General features: G+C 39.5%; 1 protein-coding gene across 1 annotated transcript in view; it reads left to right on the plus strand.

Moving 5' to 3' along the window:
• The window catches only part of WDR11 (WD repeat domain 11), a 58,423-nt gene extending 46,304 nt beyond the window's left edge, over positions 1-12,119 (plus strand). Inside the window, exons 20-29 of the mRNA XM_024253701.3 lie at positions 2,602-2,710; positions 3,607-3,669; positions 4,811-4,876; positions 5,640-5,817; positions 6,621-6,716; positions 7,220-7,385; positions 7,893-7,990; positions 8,447-8,592; positions 9,343-9,422; positions 11,159-12,119. Coding sequence (XP_024109469.2) covers positions 2,602-2,710; positions 3,607-3,669; positions 4,811-4,876; positions 5,640-5,817; positions 6,621-6,716; positions 7,220-7,385; positions 7,893-7,990; positions 8,447-8,592; positions 9,343-9,422; positions 11,159-11,316 — 1,160 coding nt within the window. The 3' untranslated portion in view covers positions 11,317-12,119. The remainder of the gene's footprint in view (positions 1-2,601; positions 2,711-3,606; positions 3,670-4,810; positions 4,877-5,639; positions 5,818-6,620; positions 6,717-7,219; positions 7,386-7,892; positions 7,991-8,446; positions 8,593-9,342; positions 9,423-11,158) is intronic.
• Positions 12,120-12,509: the final 390 nt, after the last annotated feature.

Raw genomic sequence — 12,509 nt, forward strand, 5'->3', positions numbered from 1 at the left:
TTAATTATACAGGGGAGAAGGTGCCCTGGTAAGAAAGAGCTCTGGCGAATACCCCTTATCTAGATGATCAGATTTAGTGTTTCCTGTAACCAGACAGCTAACATGTTCCTTCTGGTGCAATGCAGTGAAAAGTACACAGCATCCTTTGTTCAGACTCTGCCAAAAATGTTTAACCCAAATCTGATAATCAGAAAACAGACAAGTTAGAACGTAGGGCATTCTCCACAACAGCTGACCAGGACTCTTCAAAAATGAAAAGGTCATGTAAGGCCAAAACCAAAAAGGAAGAGGACCATTCTAGATTGGAGTAGACTAAAGAGACATGACAATGCAGTGTACCAGCCTTGACTGGACCCCAGATTTTTAAAACTACAGCTGTCAGGACATGTGCGGAATAACAAGGGACTTTGGAATTTGAACTGCATTTTAAGTGATTTTACTGAATCAATATTAAAATTCTTGGGTGTAAAAAAATGTATTAAAAATATTTCCAATCACTTTCTGGCTTTTAAACTGAAAAATCCACATAAAATATTTTATGTATAATTTAATTTTTATTTAACTACATAGAATAGTTTTCTAAAGCAGAGCTTTCCAATAGAAACATAATGTGAGCCACATAGGTAAGTTTAAATTCTAGTATCCACATTTTAAAAAGTAAAAAGAGATGAAATTGATTTTAATTAAAATTTTATTTAAGCCAATATATCCAAAGTTTTATTTCAACATATAATCAGTATTAAAAGTTACTAGTGAGACATGTTACTTTTTTTAAATTATTCATTCTTCAAAATTCAGTGAGTATTTTACATTTATTGTAAAATAACTTGAATTGCCCTCAAAATTTATAGGATAAATTTTCAGCAGAAACAGTCAAGCTCTATTTAGATTTTATAAAATTTTCAGTTGAAAAAGTAGTCATATAGTCAAGTTGTTTCAAACATATTTAAAAGTTATCCAATGACTGAATCAATAATCACTTTTTAAGTTTAAATTAGACAAACATTCATTTCCTTCATTATACTAGCCATATGTTAAGTGACTATCATATTGGATATCATACTGGATAACTGCACAGTCCAAAGTTCATGTGGATCACTGATACAATTTGGCTCTGTGTCTCCACCCAAATCTCATGTCAAATTGTAATCCCCACAGGTCAGGGGAGGCAGCTGGTAGGGGGTGATTGGATCATGGGGGCAGATTTCCCCCTTACTGTTCTCATGATAGTGAGTTCTTAGGAGATCTGATGGCTTAAAAGTGTGGCACTTGCCCCCTCGCTCGCTCTCTCCTGCTGCCATGTAAGACGTGCCTTGCTTCCCCTTCACCTTCTGCCATGATTGTAAGTTTGCCTCCGCAGCCATACGGAACTGTGAGTCAATTAAACCTCTTTTCTTTATAAATTACCCTGTCTCAGGTAGTTCTTTACAGCAGCATGAAAACAGACAAATACAGTCACTTAAATAAGCCAACACCATTTATAAGTTTGTGTCATTTTACATAATTGTATCTATTCAAGGGATCCATGGATAAAGCCTCTTCAGGATTCTGGAGGGGAGTTGGCAGTAAGGCCAAGTTGTAAAAGCCAGGGCACCCCTAGAAAATTGGAGCTAAGGTCGAGTCCGATAGAGTGTAGGGTGGTCAGAGCAGAGCTGCTGGGCATTGCAGCCTTTAGGTCTTCTGCTTCTTTGCACTGAAACATGTTGACAACTAGGCAAATCTTGCTTGTTAGTGTTCTAAGTAAGCCAGCTGCTGGATGTGGGGGATGCTAGGGCCTAGAGTCTAAGAAGATAACCCCTGTGTTCAAGAGCTACCTTTATAAGTGAGACCTGGGAATGCTAGTGATCACAGGTGGCGTGATCCCTTCAGTGACATACTCATGGTTGATAGGCCATGTTAGTTGAATAGTCTCGGAAAAACAAAAGTACAAAAGGTACATACAGGTAAATATATTTATTTTTAATATTTAAAAATAATGAACTTTGTTGCTATTTGTTGAATCATTGCATTGAATCCTTTATTCAAGTAGTACCAGAGTTGTATACCACACAGGATACTTAAATTTAAAAGGGGAAAAGAAGGCCGGGCGTGGTGGCTCATGCCTATAATCCCAGCACTTTGGGAGGCCAAGGTGGGCAGATCACCTGAGGTCAGGAGTTCGAGACCAACCTGGCCAACATGGTGAAACCCCATCTCTACTAAAAATGCAAAAATTAGCCAGGCATGGTGGCAGGTGCTTGTAATCCCAGTTACTTGGGAGGCTGAGGCAGGAGAATCGCTTGAACCCGGGAGGCGGAGGTTGCAGTGAGCCGAGATCATACCACTGCACTGCAGCCTAGGTGACAGAGTGAGGCTTTGTCTCAAAAAAAATAAAAAATAAAAAAAGGGGGAAAAGAAGAATATGTTAATCAGATATGAATGCAGAGACTCTCTCTGCTCTTGGCTTGTGTTTCCTAAGCAGTGACTACATTGAATATACTCTCAGTTGTTCCAGATTTACCTGTTGCTCTCTGCTGACTGCTCTGTAAATGGTTTATAGCTGAAGCTTCATTGTAGTATAAAACTTCATTTTAGTTTTAAAAACCTTTCTTTGTTGTCTAGAGCCTGTGTGGTGCCCCTATCTCCTTGTTCCAAGGGCTTCTCTTGCCTTGAAAGCCTTCTTATTACACCAGCCTTGGAATGGACAGTATTCTTTGGACATTTCTTATGTGTAAGTTTTTTCATTTTTCTTTTTCTTTCATAATTTACTTGGGGTTGAAAGACACCCATGAAAGTCAGCCATGGCCTGTACTCCAGCATTTAAAGGGAATGGAGCCTTTAAAGCTGAGAGAAGGCAGAGACACTACAGAATTGCCAGGCTGCCTCTGTGTTCTCGGGCCTTTGTGGAAGTGTGGGTCAGTGAGGAGCTGTGAGGGCGTGTATTGCTCTCAGGTGGCTGTGTGCTTGTCTTATGGTCTGAACATGGATGTGTCCTGATGATGAAAAGGATGCGTGTGAAGAGGGCAATGGAAGGCAGGAGAATTTGGAGCTAGGCACATTCTTTTTAAAAGCAGCATCATTAGTTTCAGGGGTATACTGTGTCTTATAAAGCTCAATATTTGCCTCATTGCAAAAAAAATTCACAGAAACAATTAGTGATTATTAATTAAATTCACAAATATTAATGAACTCCTGCCATGTGCAGCACGGATGGGGGATTTAAAAATAATGCCAGGAAGTGTCTGTTCTCTAAGCACTGTCTCCTCAGAATATTCATTCTGCAGAGCTCAGTGAATGAGCAGATTCCTTTAGTAACATTGCTAAGTTCTTCATTAAAAGGAATCTAAACCTGATAGATTTTAAACCCTGCTAATAAATTTCCTGGTTTCTTGAAAGCCAAGGAGACTTTCTTTACTGATTTTCTTGTTTTTGACTCAATAAGATAAAAGCAGATATTAAAGTTGATTGGTGGGGTCCTGAGTAGATTTTTGTTATTTTGGTCTATAACCAGGTTTTTAACCAAGAACTACAGAGAAGGTTATCTCTGTATTTACACAACTTTTTTCAGGTGAAGAAATACATGGTTTTAAGTGAAGAGATAACTCATTCAAAATCTTTTCTTTACAGTGACTATCCAGAAAATGAAGAAATAAAGAATCTCCTCCAAGAACAGTTGAATTCATTGTCTAAGTAAGCACTCCATGTTTTATTAGAAGATAGGAATATGAGAAGGAAAAATATAATTCAACTTTTCAAAATTAAAATAAGTTTTGTTTTAGAAAATATTAGTGGCCCAAGAAGAGACCATTCTGTTTAGAGGTTTGCTTCCCTTTAGAGTCTGTGTTTTGCAGAAAAAGTACTTATTCAGTAGTTACAGTGACAGAGCATCTGTCTTCACCAAGTTCACGAGCACCAGCTGCTCTGGTCTCACATCAAGGCAGGACTAGATCAGTAGTGTGAACGTCCTTGTAGCTCAGCCTGCCTCTACTACAAACCTCCATGAAGCCTCACAGTGGGAGATGAATCGCAGGGTGGTTCTGGGTCTGCTTCCCGCTTCTAAAATGAGTTCTCTGTGTCAGGTGCTGGTGTGTACAAGTCTGGCTAAGAAATTAATGTGCTCCCTAGAGCCAAGGGCATTTAACAGAATGTACTGGGAATAAGAAAGGAAAAAATACGGGTCTACAAGGAGTTCTTGGGGAAAGCATAACACATTTTTGCAATCTAGAATCTGTTGCATATAATTATAGTATTTAACAAATTAAACATGATATTTTATTGATGGAAAATTCAAAATAGTTTTTCTATGCAAAGATTACCATTTATGTTTAAATGGGAAACTATAGATTTAAAGAATATCTTCCTGCCTGATTTGTGAATATTCAGTATTTTACTATTTTAGAAATATGAATTTATAAAAGCACTAGCCATTCTTCCTTAGATACTTTATTTTTGGAATAGTTTCAGAATAAATTACGAATGTCTTCTTTAAAGTATTTACTGTTCTTGATGATTTTGTCAACAATGGCATTCTTGTTCCAGTAGTTAGGCAGCTGATACTTTCAAAAACTGTTGTAAGCCTATAAACCAGAAATGAGAGCACTGCAGCTCCCTGTGGTGGCTGAAAGCTGCTGCTTCTCCAAGCCTTGAGAACACTCTCAGCCTCCTTCAACTTTTATAATTTCAGGGTCATGGTAAAGTACCTTGTCTTGTGTAAATTCTAAACATGTTATTTGACTGGAAGTTTTCATTTCAAGAGTATATTGATCAACCCCCATGCTTTATTGTTTGATTGAAAACTTTTGTCTTACTTTTGTCCGGATTCCTTCCACAGTGACATAAAGAAACTGTTGCTTGATCCAGAATTCACTCTCTTGCAGAGGTGCCTGCTTGTTTCAAGGTAATATTGTTTGATATATAATATATATATATATTGTTTGATATATAATCCTGTATAAGAGACAGGATTTCAAATTAACTCATTTCTTTTAAGGGTTTTTAGTTACAAACACTTAGATTTTAGAAAAAATGTATCAGTTCATCCTTTAGATTTAACTTAAAATAATTTTGACAGTAGTAATAACAAATAGGGAAAAAATCAAATTGCATTTTAAATGTGAGATCTAGGCCTCCTCTCTGGAAAGCACTCCCTCCTACAGCTTTTTAAAATATGTTTTAAAATATCAGATACAGATATATTTAAATATACCAATAAATTATATTTAGAAGCGATAACCTCTATATCCTGACTTACAGTAGAGTTTGTCACTTATAAAAAGGACTCCTCTCCCCACAGAATAAATAGCACATTACTTTCATACCTTATCTAGCCAGTTATCCCAGAGGAACTTCTTCCTAATGTGAATCAGTGGCCCACATTGAAAGGTGTGCTAATGGCAAACCAGGTAAATAATTGTTCTTAACACAAATGGAAAGATGTTGGGGTCTGAAGGGGTCCTGTGCAGTCAGGCCCCTGTATTGTTGGAGGCCCAGTAGCAGGGCTGGAGAACTTGCTGCCTACCCCTTTCACCCTGCCAGGCCCCATGCCAGTATCCCAGTGGATACGTGACAACCCTCCCTTCCAGTCCTTCAGTCTACTCTAGGAAGCCATCCAGGCCAGGTGTGCTGTGAGTGCAGTCGAAACTTTGCTTCATCCTTGCCAGGCTCTATGGTGATGAATCTGAGCTGCACTTCTGGACTGTCGCTGCCCACTACCTGCACAGCTTATCCCAGGAAAAGTCAGCCAGCACAACAGCTCCTAAAGAAGCTGCTCCTCGAGACAAACTGAGCAACCCACTGGATATATGCTATGATGTGCTCTGCGAAAATGCCTACTTTCAGGTAGTCTGCTTCACACAGCAAAACCTTTAGCGCTGTCATCTTGATTACTTATATCTTTGTCAATATCTTAAACTTGGGAAACTTTCAAACTAAGTTACTGTTCAGTAATAGAAATAAGCCCTTGAAAATTAGCTGGATGTGGTGGCGCATGCCTGTAGTCCCAGCTACTCAGGAGGCTGAGGCAGGAGAATCACTTGAACCCGGGAGGCGGAGGTTGCAGTGAGCTGAGATTGTGCCACTGCATTCCAGCCTGGGTAACAGAGCAAGACTCTGTCTCCAAAAAAAAAAAAAAAAAAGAAAAGAAAGACGCCCTTGGTACATTTGCATTAAAAAAAGCCTGATTCAAGATTTGAAAAGCTCATAGACAATTACTGAGTTTTTTACTAAACATTAAAATTTTATTATTAAACGGTCTTGTTTGTCTTACATTTTTAACTTAGCTTCATTTTAATTGTCATTAATTTTCTATAAATAACAAATACTTTATACACTTGATTTGAATCTGCTGTTCGCATGATAATTTATTTAACCTCCTGCAGAATCCTTCAGTGCACATAGGTTTTTATCCAGCTCTACTTAAGTGTCAGTTTCTGTAGGCAGGCAGGTATGCATCCAAGTGATAATATCTATCAACATTTTTTCTGTTTAAATTCTTATTAAATGTTTGGAGTGCTGTAAAGTTGATTATCTAGTAACCTGAAAAGTCAAAGTAGTTTATTAAAATGATCTTAAGTACAGTAAAATTTAAATAATTCCAAACTCTTATAACCCAGGCTTAATTTTTCTTTTTTTTCCAATTCTAGAAATTTCAGCTAGAAAGGGTTAATCTACAGGAAGTGAAACGGTCAACTTATGATCATACAAGGAAATGTACAGACCAGCTACTACTCTTGGGTCAAGTATGTCAGTTTTTATAACTTTACATGCTTCATTAAATTGCTAGTTAATTCGTATTTCAGAGCAATATATCTGTATGTATATATCTCATAATATTTTCCCCTTGAATGTACCTCCTTCCCTGTAGACAGTTTAGGCTTTCTTTCAAAATAATACCAATAAACCTCATGAGAAAAAACATATGGTTAACCAGCTTGTAACTTAGACTTCCATAATGCCCAGTGGAGCCCAGCTATTTGTTTTGTTTTGTTTTTGGGTCTGAATTGACTGGTGCAAAGCTAAAATAGGCAATTACTCGAGCACCTAGATACACCACCCTCTGGCTTTATGCTTGTCTCAAAAGAGTAGTGTAGCACCTCTGTTTAATGTTTGTATTTGTAAACAAAATATTCAATTGCATTTTTTGAAAATGAGTGTTTTCCTTTAGTTTTCTACATTATGAATTTTGAAAAGTTATGTTGGAGGAAAATGTTCTCATAATTAGAAAAACCATTTCTCTTACTAGACAGACAGAGCTGTGCAGTTGCTGTTGGAAACAAGTGCAGATAACCAGCATTATTACTGTGATTCACTGAAAGCCTGTTTAGTCACTACTGTCACCTCGTCAGGCCCCTCTCAGAGCACCATTAAGTTGGTGGCAACGAATATGATTGCCAATGGCAAATTGGCAGGTAAGGCACACTTGATACGTTTGTCATCTCTCTGAAAAATGAGAACTTGTTCCCAGCCAAGTATTTGATTAGTAGGGACATTTCTTTCTTTTTTACATGTGCTGAAGAAAAATAGAAAAATTATTGCTACCTATAAATCAGATGAATATAATTGTCTAAACCAGAATTAATTGTTTACACTTTTCAGAGTGAAAGGGGGCACTGTTAATAATTGCCAAGATAATAGGCATAAATCCAACAATCCTAGGCAAACCAGAACAATAAAACCTGTGAGAGAACTATGCTCTCCCTACTTATTCTCTAGACTGTATTGTGCTTCCTACCCTGGTTACTTGAGTAATAACAGTAAAACTCTTAATATTATGTTTCAAAATTTAAATCAAGAATGTCTTCAGTAGGTATAAAATGGGCAAGACTAGATAAGGTCAAATGGGGATTTAACTTTTTAATGACTTCTCAAAGAAGGAGCTGCAATGTCACTTGAGGGGATGCGCTTCTGTCTTTCAGAGGGCGTTCAGTTGCTCTGCCTGATAGACAAGGCTGCAGACGCCTGCCGCTACCTGCAGACATACGGCGAGTGGAATCGGGCTGCATGGCTGGCGAAAGTAGGTGGTTCCAAGTTTCAATAGGTGCCCTCAACATTTGGGATAGAAAGCTCAGTCCTGAACTTTGGACTTATGACTTAGAAACATTTTTTGGCCTGCAAAGCTGCTTTGCAAATACTATCTTGGAACCGTCATCCTTTTCCTATTCTTTATGAGCGTAAATTGCATTACTTATTTAAAAATGGATCTTGCATTGGTAGCAATTAAGTAAAAGCAGCTGCCTCCTCTTCCTCCCGGAGTCTGAGCCAAAACTACAGTCTAGAGGTAGAGCCAGGCCCTGGGTCCTGTAGGCACAGACTGTTATTATTCAGAGTATGCAGCAGCTTCAGGGCAGTGTGGTAGTCAAGCAGAGCCTAGCCTGTATTTCATAGAAACAGATCTCACTTTAACTGAATTATTATTTTTTCTTTATAGAGCGCAGGATGTTTTTGTTGTTAACACAGGTGTCTTTCTCAGGTCCGTTTGAATCCTGAGGAGTGTGCCGATGTTTTAAAGCGGTGGGTTGACCACCTTTGTTCTCCACAAGTCAATCAGAAATCAAAGGCTCTCCTGGTCCTCCTCTCTCTGGGCTGCTTTTTCAGCGTGGCAGAGACACTTCACAGGTAAACCGAGAGTTCACATGGGCTGCTCAGGCCTGCCCGTGAGCAGTCACTTCATGTTCTCTCACGGTTCTAGCAGGTGATGGTACTCGATGTGTAAAGTGAAAGGAGAAGTATACATTTCAGGTTTGTCAGAAAACCCAAAGGAGAATGGAGCTGTCCATGTTCATTACGTCTTCATTTGGTCTAGGAGCTATGATAGTTTCCTACTAATATGCTGATCAGACCTAACAGGCACCTAGTAAAAAGGAATTTAAAAGTCTTCAGAGAATTGGGGTCCATTCAGCTCTGACTAGAGCAACTGAGAGGAGGCCCAGAGAGCAGGAGGAGAGGTGACAGAAGGCATGGTGAGGTGGAGACATCCCGTCTGAAAATCTGGAAGAGGAACAACCATCACTAATTGTGGAGCATTTCATTTACTCAAAACTAAGGGAGGTAGATTATGGAAATATGACAAAAGATTACTTGTCAACTCTGGACAGGGGTACATGGGCACTTGTCATATCTCTGTAGATTTTTGTGTATTTAAACTATTTCACAATTTTTTAAAGTATTAATTTTAAAAAGCTTGGGTTTGGAGATGTATTCTTCCCTCCTTTTTTTAATAAACCAGGGCTTAGGAAAGTGCTTGTATCTTAATGCGGTACACAGGTTCCCAGGGAAAATGTGTAAATGTCTTTATACCCTTCGATGCTGCTGCCCACCAGTGACGGAAATCACAAAGCATAACTCTTGTTTTGTTCTGTTGAGCAGCATGAGATACTTTGATAGAGCAGCCTTATTTGTGGAAGCTTGCCTCAAGTATGGAGCATTTGAAGTCACTGAGGACACAGATATCCTTTGCAAAGTTGTTTATAGTGATGAGGAAGAAAGTGACATGCATGGGTTTTGGAATTTCCCTTAGTTGTGCTGCCTGGACAGGAACTATATTATATTGTGAAAGATCCATGTTCTGATTTTCTGATTCACCAAAGTCAGGAAAGAGGGGGAAATTAGAGGACAAAGAATCAGATAAGAAGGTGGCTGCACCATGGGTGTCAGCTTTGACTAGGATGGAGGGAGGCAGGAAGGACTATAGAGGACAGGGCCCCCAAGTCTTGTTTGAACTTAAAAAGAAGATGAAGGAATGATTTGGGAAACAGGTAGAAGGACCTGGTACTTTCAAATAGCACTTTTTCAAGACCAGGCATTCCATGGAATAAATTTTATATATTTATCTAGAAAAAATATACTGGAATAACTAAAAAAGACTCCCACGATCACCTCTAGTGACAATATGATATGGGACAAACTACAGCACTTAACGAGGGGTGTTGCTCAGGCCAGCCACTATGACCCACCCATCAGCCAGAACATTTTATTTCTTCTAAATGTCACTTGAGCAACATTGGTTTCTTTGAAAAGAATGAACTTGAGAATGCAACTCCCAGGACCAGAAAAGAATGAACTTGGGCCAGTGCTTGCGTGGTCCTGCTGCTGCTCACTGCACTTTGCTTCAAATTCTTACATTTGCTCTCATTTCTACATGGCAGGTACTTGCTTCTCCCTCTCTTTCTCCCTCTTTCTCTGTGTGTGTTTATATATATATATATATATTTTTTTTTTTTTTACAGAAAATTAAACTAAAACTAAACTAAAATTTTTTTTTTTCCTTTTTTTGAGGTAAGGTCTCACTCTTCTGCCCAGACTGGAGTGAGTGGCACGATCATGGCTCACTACAGCCTTGACTTCCTGGGCTCAAGCAGTCGTCCCTCCTCATCCTCCCCAGTAGCTGGGACCATAGGTCCACACCATTGTGCCTGGCTTTTTTGGCTTTTTTTTTTTTTTTTGGTAGTGACCCAGGTCTCACTATGTTGCCCAGGCTGGTCTTGAACTCCTAGCTCAAGCGATCCTCTCACCTTGGCCTCCCAAAGTGCTGAGATTACAGGCATGAGCCACCCAGCCCTACACTGAAAGTTTTTTAAAATTAAACTAAAGCCTGAGCCTACTCAAGATCATGTACCTAGTCATTGGGAAGGTGACTGGTTCAGTGTATCCATTTTGAGGATCAAAGCATCAGCACAGAGTACCCAATAGGCTGTTTAAAAAATAAATAAATAAAAAAAACCTGATAGGACAGGGCTTTCTAAAAACCCAACATCCAGATATAGGGAACATTCAGAAATAAATATCTGCCCCCAAACTGCCAGCCTCTCAGACTTTCAAATGGAATGAGGATATGCAGGTTAAGTTTCTCCTCTCCTATCATTCATCTTCCAATCTTTAGTTGAGTGTAGGTTATGGGAGAATCTGGGAGGATGTTGGTTGGGTCTTCTGGAAGGAGAAGCTTTGGACTCAGCTGGTGCGAAAGGTAATGATGGTATAGACTGAGACATGGCCTCCTGTGGCCGGGAATCACCCTCTGCCCGCAAAAAGTCTCCTGTGTTCATCCTGTGCTGCCTGCTGTGGACGCCAGGTCCCTTCTGAGCAGCCAGCAGAGCAGATGCGACTCACCTTTCTTGCTTCTGGGAGCCTGTGGAGAGTCTCATCACAGCCCTTTTTACTCTTCTTTTCCTTAACTATGGTTTACAGAGACTCATCACTGCTATATATGCAGATTATGCCCGGAGTTTGAAGAACCTCGGTTTTAAGCAGGGAGCAGTTCTCTTTGCTTCAAAAGCTGGAGCAGCTGGCAAAGACTTATTGAATGAACTTGAGTCCCCCAAGGAAGAACCCATCGAAGAGTGACAGCTTAAGAAAAGCCAGGGAATCTGACCTGGAAGGCAGATGGGAGGGGGCTGGTCTGGCTGTGGTCACCATCACAGCCCAGGATGAAGAGGAGTACAGGGTCCTGTGAGCTGTTTGACCACTGTTCTAAGCCTATGTGTGCCCAAAAGCACATGAGCATCTAGGTGGAGAGTAAGTTTGTATCCTGTGTTGGTCTCAGAAAGAATGTGAATGCTTAAGATTTTGAAAGTACATAATATTTTATACTTTTGGAGAGAGCTTTAAGAATCCCTGGAAATACTTTGTAATTTTTTTAACTTAAAATTCAAGAGACTGAATCACTTTTCTCATTGATTAAATGTAAAGATGATTGAGAAACCTATAGTAAATGAAAGTTGTGAGATGTTGTCTCAAATATATGCTGTGCCTGTACTTATATACAGTCTTTCAAGATACAAACAAGACAGAAACATTTAAACTAGTATTAAAGATAGCTTACCAAAGCATTTTTTGTTTTCTTACCTTGAAAACACAGAACTGTTAATTCCTTGGTTTAAGCAGTCGCTGAGTTTTGTAATTTTAGGCTCAGAGGCTCATAGGAGGTTTTAAGATTTATGTTTAGTCCGATAGGTGAGGTCTTTGATATTTTGAATTTTAACTCCTTTTATGATACATCACAGTAACCTCATTTTTGAAGTCTTTGTACTTTAATGTTCTCTCTGGTCTAATAGTTGAAGTATGAGATGTAACTATTATAAGTTATTGCTGAAAACGTAAATGTCTGTAACTTACAAACATGATAAATAAATTAAAAATTCCCTCCAGGCCTTTGTGTTCTCTGCATTGCTGTGCATGAGGCCACGTGATGAGCTGGCTCCTTAGGAGTCATCTGGTTGCCCAGCCTCTAAAGCCTGGCTGCTTCTGCTGTAGCCAGAGAAACCTGTATGTGGGAATCCCATGGGTGCGGCACAGGGCAGGAAGGACACCCACACCCGGGGCAAGTCTACCTCTGAGTTCCTGAGTGGGAATGTGGCTTAGTGCACAGCTCTTGGAGATAAGGGGTGAGCACTTCCGTCTTTTCCCTCCTGAGCCTGCTGGGTGACACATCATACCCACCAAGAGGTACAATTTTTAAAGAGAAGCATAGCCTCTTTCTACCCTTAGACCAACCAGTCTGACACCTGCTGCCAAGGAACTGAGCTGCATGGAAAGGA

Source organism: Pongo abelii, chromosome 8 (genome assembly GCF_028885655.2).
Source record: "Pongo abelii isolate AG06213 chromosome 8, NHGRI_mPonAbe1-v2.0_pri, whole genome shotgun sequence".
Classification (NCBI taxonomy): domain Eukaryota; kingdom Metazoa; phylum Chordata; class Mammalia; order Primates; family Hominidae; genus Pongo; species Pongo abelii.